The sequence below is a fragment of the Apis dorsata genome, unplaced genomic scaffold (assembly GCF_000469605.1).
Source record: "Apis dorsata unplaced genomic scaffold, Apis dorsata 1.3 scaffold_514, whole genome shotgun sequence".
Taxonomy (NCBI): Eukaryota; Metazoa; Arthropoda; class Insecta; order Hymenoptera; family Apidae; genus Apis; species Apis dorsata.
The window spans coordinates 92,620-109,450 of NW_006263740.1; the positions used below are offsets into that span (position 1 = coordinate 92,620).

Here is a 16,831-nt window from a genome sequence, read left to right on the forward strand (position 1 = left end):
CGTGGGTGGATGGTATATTGGGTTATAGAGCTTTGAAAGTTCGGTAGTAAAAAATTGAACGATTTTTTGAAATGCAATATCATTTTATATAAAAAATTATAAAGTAACTATAAGATTAACGATTAAGACACAAATATATTTATTTTATATACAAGAATATATGTAGATTGATTATATAAAAGGTAGTGGTTTTTTTTTCTTGTATAATAAAAATTAAAAGGAAAAAACTTTATATGCGAATTATAAAGTCACAATATTTATTATACATAGTTACAATACAAAAGTTATATTTAAAAATTATAAATTACATTTTGTATAATAGTATACGTAATTGCAAAGTTAATATTTCTTCAAGATAAAATATCTATTTTGTAGAAAGATTTTTTATAATACATTTTTTATCATTTCCAGTCTTTGAAATTGTCCCATTTATCTCTTTATCCATGTTTTATCTTAATACATTCTTTTTTTTTTTTCTTAATCAAGAAAACAGAGTATGGGGAACGTATAAATCATCGATATTTCAAAACACCGTCGGAATACATTTGAACATGGAAAAAGACATCGAAAAATTGCATTCGTATTCCCTTCGAAATCCACGAAAAGCTTCTGGGTCATCAGATATAAAAGTCCATTAAGCTTCCATTGCAATATTGATTTCGTAAAAAAAAAAAAAATTAAATCCCTAGTAAATATTGCAGATAATATTTAAAACTTTGTTGTCTAAACAACAGATGTTTAAAAAAAAATAAATAAATAAACAAGTACCCAAATATTATCCATCTTTAAACGTTTGCAAATTAATTTTTATCAATTAATAAAAATATCATATCATTTTTATGATTTAATTTAAAAATAAAACTATATCTTTATAACTTACATTATCATACAAAGTTATAATTCATCTCGATTCATCGAGAACAATATCCTCTTTCATAAATTTTTTCTTTCTTGTTCATGCAAATGCTCTATAAAAACGAATTGAAAAAAAAAAGTTATCCACTGTGTCTGTGTTTAAATCGTAAGGGGGCGTAAGTCACTCTTGTTCAGGGGAAACGATAAAACTGTACATTTTTCAACGTCCCATTGGCGTAGCACGTGCGGAAATCAGTCACGTCGTCAGTCACCCCTCGAATAGAATCCTTGTACTTATTTTTCCTCGTTCTTGTTTTTCTCCCCCTTTCACGTGACACAATTTCGATACGAAGTTTTTCATCCTCGACAGTTTTCTGAATGGCTTTCTATTATTTTTTTTTTTTTTCCTTTTTTTTTTCTTTTTTTTGTTCCTCAACAGAATACAGCAAGAGCTTCGACGATCAAATTTGATTTACGCTTAGATATCGTGTTTGATAACTGGTTATTTCGTTTCGTGTCGGATATTCGCTCATCCTGGAATTTGTATCTCGATCGTTTAACCAATATATGCTCTTATTTTTAACGTGACAATATCGACAATATTTTTGCAGATTTTATTTTTCTCGTGAAATATGAAGAAGGAAATGTAACGAAGCTTGAAAATATGAGAGGGATTATTGAAAAAAATTATTGTCCATCGAAAAGAATCGAATACAATAATGGTTCTGAGAAATTTTACTAAATTTTAATCATCATAAAATATTCATGAAATTAATATAAATATCAAAAAGATGCCAAGAATAATTACACAAATACTCAAGAAATTTTTTATAATAAAAATTATACAATTTCAATTATCGAAATGGCTATATCTAATTGCAATATCAAATTAATTACACAAATTTTTCCCCGATCAAATACTTCGTCTACATTTTATGAATCAGATATTTCAATAAACATCACATCAATTCATTTCTCTTTCCGCTAATATAAACAAATTCCACGCGAGCAGTCAAAACAAAGCTTCCTCACATTCTTTCTTCGTCAAACTAATTCTACATTTAAAAACAATCACAAACCTTTCAAGATTTGCCTATCATTCTCTCCCCGTTCTTTTCTCTTTTTCAAACGAGAAACGTTTCATGCATCGTTTATTCGCCAAAGGGTATTACATCAAGGTTTTAATTAAACATTCACATAAAGGAGGGAAGAGAGATTTCGATTCTTTATCTGCTTGCGAAAGCTCTTCTCGCGTGTTATCATTTAACGGGTTTGCTTTCATCGCCGTTCACTCTCGAATTTGACTTACAAATTGGAAACCTCGTCCGTTTAACTTTTCTTCATCGATTGACGGAAATTCTATTTTACGGTATTGCTAAATTTTTTTTTTTTTTTTAAAGCACGCCGAAATGAAAATTTCCTGTTCTACTAGAAATGACGTAGAATCGTAAAAATGGAACGACCCTCTTCGCGCAGATTAAACGAGCAATAGTCGATTCCATTACGAGAGGTATGCGCAGCGTTTTGTTAATTAATGGCGGAACGTTTGAACATTGTTGACGTAGATGTATATATTTTTTTAAAATCGCGGATGCGAGACGAAGTTTTGTTGCTGTTTGGAAATTTAAAGTTAAAGCGTGGTGGAATATTAAATTAAATTCTGATTTAATTTGTTTCGACGCAATTTTAATTAATTGGAATAGTTTTTTTTTAATAAAAATAGTTCGTTTTTACGTGTAACTAAAAATATTTTTTCTAGGTATTTTGTATAAATGCTTTTTAGAATATTGTTTGAATTGTGAAAAATGTGGGATGTATAGGTTTTGAGAAAAATAAAATATCGAATAATAGTGTAATTAAAATCTTTTAATATTGAAATTATTTCGAAGTAATTTATTTTTCTAAATAAAATTTAGAATTTATCTATAAACATGTCCACTTTAAATATGCCTGTCTCGAATCACATTTCGTGTACATCTAATTAAAATCACCAAAGCAGCAAAATACATGAATTCTAAATCACTTTCCAATAATCCTCGCAATTCAAAGAAGCCAAACCCATCCTCAAACCTCTCGCGGGATAACCTCTTGTACATTTTCAATTTCCTCCGTTCCCATTCCTCCGACCAATTCCTCTCCAGTTGGTCGCGTCCAATAATACCTTCATTCTCTACTTGTAAACCTCACCGGGGTTCCATCGTCTTCGAGCACTTCATACGTTTTCGCGGAGGGGGTTGACAATAATGCCCGGATTCCTCCTCCCGGATCCAGCTTCCTATTTACACGAAGCGATAAAGCCAGAATTCCCGGCGATTCTCTTTCTTATTTTTCTATTTGCAACTTTCCTTCGTCGAGAATAAATAATTCTCGAATCGTATTCCATGACACTTTTATTTACTCCTCCGTGCTTTCACCCTTTTTCATTGTTGGATCTTTATTTGTTGAACAAGTGTTTCAGTGACAGTTATTTTATTATACTTATTGTTAAGTATTTTAGTTCTTAGTTTTTTAATTATATGTTAAGATATTTTGTATAAACTTGTATCATTATACGAGTTACATTCGTGTATGTATGTTACTCTCCTGATTTTAATTTAATATCAGTAGATTTTAATTAATATCGAAATTAAAATATAAATATGTTCAATGGAATGACAAGCAGAACAATTTTTTAAATATTTTTAATCCTTCGTTATAATTCATTAATGAATTGCATTACATAGGGATACATTTTTCGTCGTTATTGTTACATTTAAATATTAAGATTTTTATATTAAGATATTTAATTTATTATATATTATTCTGATTTATATATTGAATGAAATAATAAACGACTAAAGGGGTTGAATAAGAAAATGATTGAAAAAAAAAAATTATTTTCTTATCGTATCGTATATAAATGAAATTCTATTGTATAGGAAAAAGTTGTTCAAAATGACACACTTTAACGACAAAGTTGTTGAAATCGATCAGGGCATAATTTTTCGACAAATTTATCTTTGATTCACAGACATAAATTCATCGATACAAGAAAAGAAATTAGTGTTGCTTCCATGCTAGGGAATTCCAAAGAATCCTTTCCTTGCGTTCTTTTCCTTTTTGTTTTCGTCACCCAACTTGTCTCTCCCTCTGCTTTCTTGGATTGTGTATCATTCTCGTTGCTATGGGGATACTTTTTGCTCGAAGTAACCCCTGGAGTAACAGTGCGTATGATTTCATCTTGCTCCATTTTTTTTTCTTCCTCGTCCCTTTTTTTATTCTTTCTTTCGGTTTTTCTTTTGGAGTTATTTCGAGTTTCTGGGTGAGATAAAATATTCTTTTGTTGCTGTACGAAAGAGATGATTTTTGATTCGATTTATAGGTCAATTGTTATTAATGAAATGTTGTTATTAATAAAATGAGAATTTTTTCCAATTAAATTTGGTATTATTTTAAATAATGTTTTAATATTATTCAAAATATTATATTATATTAAGGATGGATTAATTTTAAATACATTTTTGAATTAGTTATTAATTTTTATTAAGAAACTCATATTTTTTTGGAAGAATTTAAAAAAAATTTTTTATTTTTATCTTTTATCATTTTTAATTCTTCAAAATATTCATCACTTTTCAATAGAGGTTTTTTAATAATAAATTAAAGATTTTAATTTAATCGTATCATAGGAAATGTAAAATATTTCATAACAATAGCAAGTATTTCCTGTAATTAAATTCCATATTTGCTATTTATATATTGCTTTTCAAATTGAAATTCGAATAGGATTTTCACAAAATTTCATATTATTAATTTCAACTAATTGACATTATTTATTTATTTATAATACATAATTAAGAATTAATTAACAGAATTATATAAAATAAGTATATGAATAACTATATATTTATTAATACATTAAAATAAAATTACAAAAAAAAAGAAGAAGAAATGAAGTTCAAAAGGAAACAATGAGTCAAAGAAAGTGTTTGATTTAATACACTTAATCAACTTAGAGTGTAACTTTCTTGAAAAGAAATAGCTCCTTCTGTTTCTAAAGAAATATATATCTTGAGTTTTTCGAAACTTTAATCTTGAGAAAGTATTTTCAGGCTTTTGCTTTTAGATTTTCTCCATTTATTATATTATTTTCATTTTTCATATTTTATAAATAAATGTTATAATGGATAAAACAATTCAACGCTACATCGTCACAAATATTTAAATTTTTAAAAAAATTTTTTAATAATTCAATTATTTAAAAAATATTATAAAACAGATTATATTTCATTGAAAAAAAAAATATTTATCTGAATTCGAACAATTTTTGTATAAATTTTTTGTGAATAAATTTTTTATATAAATAAATTCATTTTGAACAAAACTCTATAGATATAACTTACAGCATCGTGTATTAAACAAAGCACAATTAATTCATCATTCAATTGAAATATTCCCTTATTCAGTACATCAATATCAATCAATTTATATATCTCAAAACGATATATTGCTGCTGTTTCAACTTTCTCTCATCTTTGTTACTCTTTGAAAATTTTGATTTTCATACTCTTATGGAACAGAATGGAAACATCGATAACTCATTGAAACGTAAAACTGAAAAGCATTTATTGCCTTTGTGCTTTTCTCTCGTGTAAACATACACTACACTTCCTACTATTTTCGCAAATTAAACAAAAATACGAATTCCAAAATAATTCTTCGAATACGAATCGAAATCAAGATATATCTATTATTTTATAAAAAAATCTCTATATGTTAATAGAATGATGTATTTTAGGAGAAACGAGTAGATTTTTCATGGATTTTCGCTCGCAAACAGAAATGGAAATTTATCGAGTGTATCGAAAGTGGAACGTTGCCAGATGATTGGTTAATCTGTTTCGTGTCAATTGACGTCATGGTGAACGCAATCATCCGAATATTCCCCTATACTTTTTGAATATACATATGTGCGTATATTAGAGTGAAAATTAAATCGTATCGCAGTTTTCGTTCGAAAAACTTGATGTATTATCGTTGTAAAAGAAATTTTATTTTTGAATGCGAAAGATAATCGAGTTGTTATTCCACAATTGTTTTATCTTTTTATATGATTATATAAAAAAGAATATTCAATCATCAATAATACATCAAGGAATTTTAGTTTTAAGAATTAGAATTATTATTTTTTAATTGTACAAAAGAATTTTGCAATAAATCATAAGAAAGGTTTCATTACACGAATGTGAATTGTATGTTCCTCTTATTCTTCGTGAAAAAAGTTTATAGAAATTAGATTATATACAAAAGAAATTTATTGATTTATATTAACATTCATTTGTTATTTGAAGAAAAATATTTGTTTTAATATAATTTTATTTTTAATGGAGATATTAAGAAATCCAAAGTGAATGAAGCATCCTGTTATATTTAGACGCGACGAACGCTATTCAGAGAAAATTGACTGTATTCTAAGGAGAGAAGTAAATACTCGTGAAAATGAATCTGTCCGTGCGGTTACTCCGTGATAGAATTCCTCTAGTACCGTGTTGCATAATTTCAATCTCACATTCGAGTAAAATGCATTAAATTGTTTATCAGTTGGGCGTGGATTTGAGATAGTTGTAAAATAAGAACGGATAAATTTACTATAATTACATGAATGTTCACAGATGTGGACGAGATGAAATTTGTGAATTTGAAGGAATTCTGATGGATTATTCCTATTCATATTAATTCAGGATTCAAATTTCGACGATTTGCCATTGTATTATAATTAAAGCAATTAAATTGCAATAAAGCAATTTAATGAATTTTACAAGAAGGAACAAATTTTTCAATGTATAAACAATGGCAAGAAAATATATAGAAAAATAAGAAATATATAGTAATATATATTTTGCTTGATTGACTATGATTATTTTAATCCATTTGTTGGATCATTTTGTCTTGTTCTACTTATCTGATCATAAAGCCATGTTTATACTACTTATGTTTGTAATCGATACTTGTGTCTGGCTATAAATGATCTAACCATTTGTGTTTGATCATGATTGATTTGTTTGTTTTATCGGTTTCTATCTATAAGTGGCTTACACTACATATTTTAATATTTAATATTGCATATAAATTTTTAAAAATTTTAAATAATTTATCGTTTAAAAATTTATTACCTATAAGGTTTCTAATTCGATAATCTTATAAAATTCTTTTTCTCGAACAATATTCTTATTTTCACGAGAATTTTGATGGAAAGAACTAGTCGAGTCAAAATCATAATCGGTTATAAAGGTATAATAAATTGAAATAATAATTGTAACATAGTTTCACACTTTCGAAGACGTTTTACTAGCTTCGTTCCTTCCATTTAAGAGCCACCTGTGGATCACCAGCTCTGTATACATTGACTGTTGCTTCGATAGTACTATCACGAAGTTGTAAAGTGAAGTGTTCATAACTCTCTTGTTTAATAATTATCTAATTAATAACGTGATAAATCGATAAGTAACGAATTGTAGGTATACATTGTTATTTTTGATATTGCTTTTACAATTTTTATTAATTTTATTAATTTTTTTCTCAAATTTATCACATAAAAAATTATTACTGACAATGTTTAATCTTTAATTTCCAAAATTTACGTAAATTTTATTCATTAGAACATTCATTCAAAAAAAAATTTACTTTTTAATCATCTTAAAAGAAAAAGTAGTGTTCCTCTCTTAATCTCTTAAAAACAAATATTCTTTTGTCTAAAATTGTTCATTTAAGAGATAATATTTCTGTCATAAAATAAAAAATCCATCTCATGTTCGATCATTCATTCTTAAGATTCGTTTTGAAGACACTGGAATTTTTTTCCTTTCTCTTTCTCTCTGTTTCTGTTTTTCAAAATGAGTTTTTTTCAAACGACATCGGTCAACTTTTCGAATTACTTTCGAGGCTGGATTTTTATTAAGGCGGCAGGAATGCAACTAAGCCTTCCAATTTAGTGGAGGAAAAATATACCGCTGTAACCATCGCGCGGAAATATCGTTTATTTCTTCAAAAATGCAATCACGAAGTGTTTCTTGCGAGGAGGGAGGGGATAAATTTTCACTTTCCTCGAAGGAATAAAATTTCGTTTCTTTTATTTTTTTCTCAGATTAAGAGGATGTAGAATGATCTTTAAAAATGTTAAAACTGGTGTTAAAATATTCAGCAGAGAGTGAGAAAAAGTTATTTCGAGATTTTTTAAAAGTTTTATTCTTAAGTATAGGTTTCTTATGGTAGAGTATTATTGACTCGATTAAATTTTATATATTTATATAACATATGATTTTTTAATTGTTGACTCTTTTCGATATTTTCTTTTACATGTAGATGTTAGGAAAAATTTAAATATTGAAAAAAAAATTTGGAATGAGAAATTTTAAACGTTTTCCAATTGATTTTAATTACATTATAAAAATTAAGTAAACTAATTAAAAGCTGAAGGTTGTTAATTAAATATTAAGTTGATAATGGGTTAACTCTAATTAATTAATGGCATTTAATTAAAAGGGAACAATTGTATTTTTAATATCAGATTTTTCAAATAATACTATGACATTTATAAAATTTTATTCGATAACGTCATATTTATGTAATTAATCGAGCATCCAGCTATTATGAAATTAATTGGCATATGGATTTTGTAAAACTTGTAAAATTAATTGATATGTGGCTTTTTTAAAATTTATCATATAGGAATATGATCCTTTGTAATCAGACACATGTTATTAATAATTTTCCATAAAATTATAAATTTAATATGAAATATGACAAATTTTTATATTCTGAGATATTTTTAATTAAATAAGGATTCAATGTATTATTTAATTCACTCATATGTATTATTTATTTCATATGATATATGAAATAAATTTTACATACATAAATTCATTATTTTAATGTTACAATTATTCACAGACAATAAAAGATTTTTTTTCCTATATGAAATATAAAATTACACGAAATATATTATCGTGCAAGATATCGGTAAATCCATAATGATGATATAATTATTGAAATTTTTAAAATAATATTTGGAATATTTAACGAAAGAGGAGTATCTGAGAAAATGATAGGTTTCATAATATTATGAATTTCGTTAGCTTTAGATTAATAGTTCATTAATTTTTCTCTATTATGGAAAATATTATAATAACTTGTCGATTTAATAAAAATATATCGGCCGTGTTTTTTTTTTTTTATAAAAAGAAATTCGTGAAAAAGTAATATTGTGAATTTTCCTCTCTCGGTCCATTTGTTTGTCAATTAATAAAATAGAAGATTTAAAAAAAGTATTCGTTCGATACCAAATGGCCGCGTTTATACAATGTTCAACGAATGGACGAAGCATCATCGTGAAAATTAATGTCACGCCGCGAAACATCGAATATATTCCATCTGTGACACGTGGATGTTTCACCGGCAGTTAATGCAAACCGCAATACGATGTCATATCATGGATGCATTATTGCAATTTGTATCGCGTACAAACTGTTTACAGATTCTGTCGATGTAAAATGATTAAAATGAAATTTTTAGGGTAAAAATTCCTAAAAATTTAACGGTTTTTTCGATAAATTATTTTTCGTATATTTAAGAAAAAAAAAGAATATGATTTTTTGAAAATGAAATTTTTCTTCCTTTTTAAATTTATCGTAAAATTTCGCTATTATTTTAGAGTTTGGAATAAAATTGATCTCGAATACGTTTAAAGGAAGATGAAATTTCCATCAAATCTCTTTTTTCCTTTTTATAATTTTAAAAATTATATGGAATCAAATTATCTGAAAATATTTATCGAATCGTTATTAAAATTCAAACATACACGTTTCAAAATTATTCAAATTACAAGTAAATTAAATCGAAGGGAAAAAAAGACATTTTGTTCAACTTTATCTATTTTAATAAATATTCTTTGTATCCTTCATTTTAAAAAATCATAAATATTCGTTTCACTGATTAAACATGATTGGGATATAAAAAATAGGAAACATAAAGATATCAATTGTTGAAAATTTGAGATTTCTTTCGAACAAATCACATTTAATCGCGTTAATCGCGTGCTCAGAGAAATCAACACTTGGAATATGAAATCATGAATGTTGGTGAAAGGAGTCTCAACGTGGGATTTCTCCTGAGGGAGAATCGCGAGTAGAGCAATTTTAAATCAATTCGTATGCAAATTTAATCGATCATCAATAGAGGGAGGAAACGGAATTGTGGAGGTGGATTAAAGCGGTTACTGGAGGGGTGATTCGATAATTGATCGTGAGAAATCGAGATAAATTTCTTGATGAGAAAGTCGAACGTGTCTTCAAATGTTTCGAGAATTTTCAATATTCATGGAGGAATATTAGAGCCATTAAAATATACACATTGATAACAATATTTTTATATTATTTTCAAGAAGATTATTTTTCGAATAATTTTTAAAATAATTTGTAATTTTTTAATTAATTAATTATATTATATTTACAATGATTTTTGCTAGGAATTTTTATATTACAATTTCCTTAATTTTATTTCAAATTATTTGAATTTATATGTAAAAAAAAAAAAAAAAATATTGTTTCATATATTATATTTTTAATATCTTATTAATAATATCTTCTTCCTCGTATATCTTTTATAAGTTTTGAAACTTCTTTTGCTGCGAACAAAACACCATTTTTTGTCTTTGTCTCGAGAACTATTTTTAACCTTAGTAGTTCGAGAAATTGTGATTTATTGCCATGATGGTAGGATGCATCTTGTCTGGAAGTTATTTTATCTTTCTGTCTTTCTGCCTTCGAACCTCTTCCGGCTCAACATCCTTTGAAGGATCCTTGAAATATTTTACATGCTCAAATGAATAAATCATTTTTCTCGATTTTTGAAAATAGCATTTAGAATCGAAATAGAAATTACGAAGAATGGATTACGATTTGAAAATCGTTTTATTATCGATTATCGTGCGTATCGTGGAATTTATTTTGATCATGTAAACAGCTGGTCACAACATGGTCTAATTACGATAATTAAATTTATCTTATTAAAAGCACGTACTAAGGATTAATGTCACAACACTTGTACTAATATATATAATACGAAATGTTAATGTTACAGTTCTTTCACTAAAATTACATATATATTTTTAATCTAAATTTTTATGCAATTATAATAATGTTTTTATAAAAAAATATCGGGATGAAATATAATGTTTCGAATTAAAATAAGGAAATCCAATATAATTCTCGAATGAGATGATCCTCTATGATTTATATTACGTGTTTAAATATTCTGCTTCTTATATCTGATGATGGATATCCCAATTTATTTGTACCATCCGATTGTTTTTATTTTACACGAGAAAAAAAATATTATTATTAAATATTAAATATTTCCAATATTAAAACAAAAAGTTTGAAAATTCATGAATCTTTTATGAAATATATTACACGGCTTTCCACGGTTGAAGGCATTAATATGGAAAACAGTGGTTGGTTAAGAACTGGGGAAAGGGATTCGAGGAAGGATAAAACTGTAAGAAGAAGGAAACTTCTCTTTCCACGGTTAGAAAATTCACGCGTGCACTATGTTTTCATAAATCTGGAAAAGTTTTTCGGCTTACAGACGAAAAGAAAGCACAAAACCACGTCGCACGACGTAAGAATAGAAATATTCGTTTCGAAGTTCAGCCGACCTTGTGGGAGTTCGTCGAGGAATCCCCGAGGTTACATAAATTCTCTCCTCCACGCAATATTATGCGATTCTCCTGTATCACCGTACGCTGAATTATTAACGTATCCAATAAATTATAAATGCAAGGATTAATAATGGAGGATTTTGGGTAAGGAGATTTACACCGGTTGATGATTATGGATCATTCATTTTTGACATCATGATTGCCATTGGTACATAAATATTTCACCATTAGTTTTGAATTATTTATTCTTGGGATTTTATTTAAAAATTTACTTTTGATAAAATTAATCTCTTTTATATTGAAAATAAAAAAATAATTTAGTTTGTCTCGGTTTAATCATTCTTAAAGAAATTAATTAAAAATCTAATTATATTTGGTTTAAAACTCTTTCTTAAGCTTCTTTTAAAAATTTAGAATCTTAAAATATATAAAAATATCATATTAATATTAATAGTAAATTAAATAATATAAAAATTTTGAAACATGGAAAAAAGAATCAAAGTATTGTATGAGATATTTTCAACATTTGATATTTCTAAAATATTTGCTGTAGATTATTTTAAAAAGATTTTTTTGGATGTGATAGTAGACTGGTATGCATATAAATATGATCAAGTATACATTCTGCAGAGAGTTCATCAAATATTACTTAATCAGGTAATTATTGTGTGAACAAAGTATTATTTAAAATGTCGAATGGCAGAAAACCAACAGAGAAGAAACGATAGAATTATAAAAGATAAAAACGTTTGATAATTTCGTGTGATATTTGTAACATGTAATCGATTTTTAAATTATGATTAATTCAAAATATTATACGAAACTTCAGAATTCATACAAATGATAATTATATTCTACGTAATTAAAACTTTATTGGATAACTTTGTTATTGAATAATTTAGTTGCAAGAAATTGTGTGAAAATTTTAATAACCCATCATTTATCTATATAAAATTTAAAGTTAGATAATCATAGTAAATTAGTTTACGTTTGGATCAAATTTGGGTTAAATTTGGATTATATTATAAGCGTAGATTATATTTGAGTTGTGACATAACAAGTTTACCTTAGATTCGGATTTCTATTATGACATAGAGTCCATTAGTTCCCATTTAATCACCAAAATTAAGCTATGTCAATCACACTTAGTACATGGATGAATGTTTAGGAACACCATGTATTGTTGATGATGATCCACTTTAAAGTGGAGGTTCTCAACGTCTCTCATCCGATATACAAATCATACTTATATACGAATCTTCATTTAAATATAAAAATCATAGAAATAATCTATTTCTAAATGATTGTAAAAAAACAGACTTCGAAATGAATGAATAGGTTTTAATTGCCTATTACTCTATCACTTCGGGATACGACGTCGTCGTGGGGACTCATTACATCTGTTTGTCAACCACTTCCATTGTAGATCTTCTGGAGAAGACAGGAAGGAAAAAAAAAAAAACATTTTTGTGTGTGTGTATCTTTTGCAGGTCGGCCAGAGCCTTGCCATGCGATGTCGTTGCAGAACCCCAGACTTCGACATTACAGGTCGAATCGTCAGACCAGATACACTCTGATGACAGTTTTGTTCTCGTTTTTGAAACTCGTTTTTTCACAGTTTTATTATACATATATATAGTATATATATACGCTGATCGATACGAGGGCAGACACGGCTATATTTTTTATCTCTCTTTATTATCTTTCTCTTTCGCTCTTTCTCTCTTTCTCTCTTTCTCTCTTTCTTTTCCTTTCTTCTTTCAAGTTTCTTTTTATAATCATGCACAGGATGTGGCGCAGAGTTATTTCTTTGGGGTGAAATCGAGAATGAAATTATTCGTATTAATATTCGAGCATGGTATGAATTATTTACTTTTGTATATTTTATAAAAGGATATTATGAATTATTTTTATCATATGAAAATATGAATCGTTTTTTTCTTTTTTAGGATATAAATTTATAAAAAAATTTTTTGCAATCAACTGAGTCTCATTTTGTTTGATGTAACTTAATAAATAAGAACAGACATTTTTATGTATTAATTTTTGGATTTGTGTTTGGCTTTCAGATTTAGTGTATTTATAAATTGCAATGAATAATTCATATCTTCATAAGTTTTGTTTAAATGATGCTTCAATACAAAGTAATAAATTCAAATATAGCATAGCATCTGAATATTAATTCGAATACCTGTGCATAAAGATCAGTTTTCGAGAAAAGATAATGTCGAAAATTTCATGCATTTCGTTTCAATATGATTCAATTTGCTGCCGATATATCGTTTTTATAAAAAAAAAGTTTAAAAACAAAAGATAAAAAAATAAAATATTTAATATCAAAAATTTAATTAAAAATTTCATTTCTCCGATATTTTACTGGAAAATGTATACATAAAATTTTTTAAAAACAATCAAACGTTTATAAATTTATAGATATTGCAACATCATTCCAATACGAAAGATAAAAAAAAATCTTTTTCATTTTCTTTATCTAAAGAAAATAACAAATTCTAAGATGGAACTTTCGTGGAAACTTTGCAAAGTACTCACGAGAATATCCAGTTTGCAAGAAGTTCGTATAATATTTTTTATAAATACATACTTATATCGAACTTATAAAGTCGGAATTAGGAAAAGATTGGTTAAAATAGGACTGCAGTTTGCTCGAGTCGTAGAATGGAAAAATTTGTCGTACAAGTGAACTGAACGTGAAAAGATTCCTTTCTAAAGATCCTTTCAATTTCAAAAGAAGAATCAAATTTTTCTTATACAAATAATTTTATATTCATTCAAGCATAATGCAAAAACATTGCAACTTGGCTTGAACATACGTATATAAATATATTTGAAATAGAGATTTTGAAAATGTAGAAAGAATTCGAGATACTGAATTATTTTTTATTTTTTAAAAATAACTTGATTTTGTGGAGATAAAATAAATTAATAATTTTTGAAATAGTTTATATAAATTGAAGAGAATCTTGTTTTCTTTAATTTTTTTATTTCATTTGAATAATTATTCGTTTCATTATTTATTCTTTTTTTCTTTTTCTATATTCGATCACACATAATTTATATTTCTAATAAAAAATAATTATGTTTACATTAAAACAATTGTTTTTATGCAATTGTTAATATATAAATTATTTCAACATTCATTTAAATAAAATTAAATAAAATCACTATATACACATAATATATATAATTATTATATAATTATTATCTAGTTTAATTAATGTTCAAACTCGTTGCAAATATCGTAGCACACGATACGTAAAACTTGATTACTATGCCGGCCTGAATTTTCAATTTTCAAATCCGTCCCATTCAAAGCAAATTGAATCATACTTAAATGCCAAATTCTCTGACGAATCAAACGGTCATTTTCGACACGATTCCTCCCCGTGAACGAATATCACATTTTCAACTTGTTCACCGACGAAGAGTGGCTGCTTTATCTCCGTGAAAACTTGTTTCCACGACCTGTGCACTGGTTAGATACACGAATACACGTGTACATATCTCGTTTCCGCTGCATCCACGCTTTTGGAATGATGCTGGCCGACGCGAATGCCAGCCCTTTAGCCACGTATCTGCGTTACATATCGTACCTCCATTATGCCGGAGTATTGTTCTGTTTGGCGATCGTTTGCCGGCACATCCATTAATCGGGAGAGTAATTTTTTTCAAAAAGAAAGAAAAAAAAAAAAATACGAGCAGGAGCGTGTCCCAGACGATTAAACGCGCTCCTACTCTAATTTTCGCTTTGCGTATTTTGAAATATTGTGTTGTATGAATTAAAAGGAACGTGAAAAGTATTCGTAGAAGTATTGTTTTGTTCATCAGTAAATAAGTTGATCGAGCGAGAAGTTGATGGATAATGTAAAATAAATTTTTTTCGAATGTGTTTGTAATATTTCTTGGATCTTTTTTTTTTTTAATTTATACTCGAAAGCGTTAAATATTTTTACAAAAATGATCGAACAAGATTATAATTATTTTCAAAAGATTAAAATAGAATAATTCTTAAGAGCAAATATTAATATTTCAACGAGATAAAAATAATATTATAAATTTTTCATTTTGAAAAGAATAGGATAAATATTTATCAATGTCGAATTCCATCAACCTCCTATCCACAATTTTGAGTAGTATCGTAGTAGTTTGCTCGAAAAGTGGACTCGATTACGCTTCATCTTCCGTTCATTCTCCTTTTCTGATCGCTGGAGAAGCGGGTCTCGTGACCCTGTCAAGCATGAAAGTGATCCTAGAAAATCCACGTAGAGGGTAGCCAAGAAAAACCACGACCTCGATCATCGAGTGTCACTTCACAAACGCTCTGTTGGCATGGCCTGGATTTCACGTTTGAAAATCTATCGTTGAGACGTTGCACCCTTTCACATTGAGTTCATTATATTTGCCCATAATCGAGATTTATCATTTTATCTGTGGATATTTCGATTTCAGAAGCATGACAGCGATCTGTTTCGTGTGTAATCTACCGATCCTGAGCCACCAGGTCGGCCTGGTGTGGCAAGGTGGAAATGGATGGGACGATCTTATGCGGGAACAGGTCGAGGAATCCACCTTGAAACAACGTCTTGGTGAGTGTTTCAAATTTTTGTTTTATTCATTATTTCTATTATTATTTCATATTTTTATCATATTTAATAAATCATTACTTAATCATAGTAAATAATAAATCGTGTAATAAATCACTATTTATTAGGTAGAATTATAAATATTCGTTCAATAATTACATCATTACATCATTAAATAAAATTCGTTTCATGGCAATCTACTTACGAAATAGCCTCTGAAACATTAACGCAATTTCATATACAATTCTATTAATAAATAGAGCAGAACAAATTTCACCATATTTCATTTCGTCCCGTTCATAAAAAAAATTCCCAGAGGAAAAAATTAATTTTTCCATCTTTTAAACCCGACCACCGTATTACAACGTGAGGAAAACTTCATAATTAAATCTCACTCTTAAAAATTCGTCAAGGCATACATTACACCGCGATTCTTTCTTTTTTTTCCTCCGAAAATCGCTTTTCTCGTTCTCCATAAACTTTCCATAAATTTTTTCATAACAAAAACTAAGAATAAAAATTAAAATTATATAATAATAAAATAATTATATAAATTATATAAATATGATAATGATAAATATGGATTCAGGAACCGGAAGACGCGATTCGGCGACACAGATCACTTCCATATCCCCGCCAAACGAGCCGCAAGAACCTGCGACCAATCAACGTCGTCGGC

General features: G+C 27.5%; 1 protein-coding gene across 1 annotated transcript in view; it reads left to right on the forward strand.

The window, feature by feature from the left end:
* Window positions 1-16,831, forward strand: part of LOC102678131 — a 135,820-nt gene that overhangs the window by 75,724 nt on the left and 43,265 nt on the right. Inside the window, 2 exon segments of the mRNA XM_031512721.1 lie at window positions 16,019-16,155; window positions 16,742-16,825. Of these exon segments, the coding sequence (XP_031368581.1) occupies window positions 16,019-16,155; window positions 16,742-16,825 (221 nt within the window).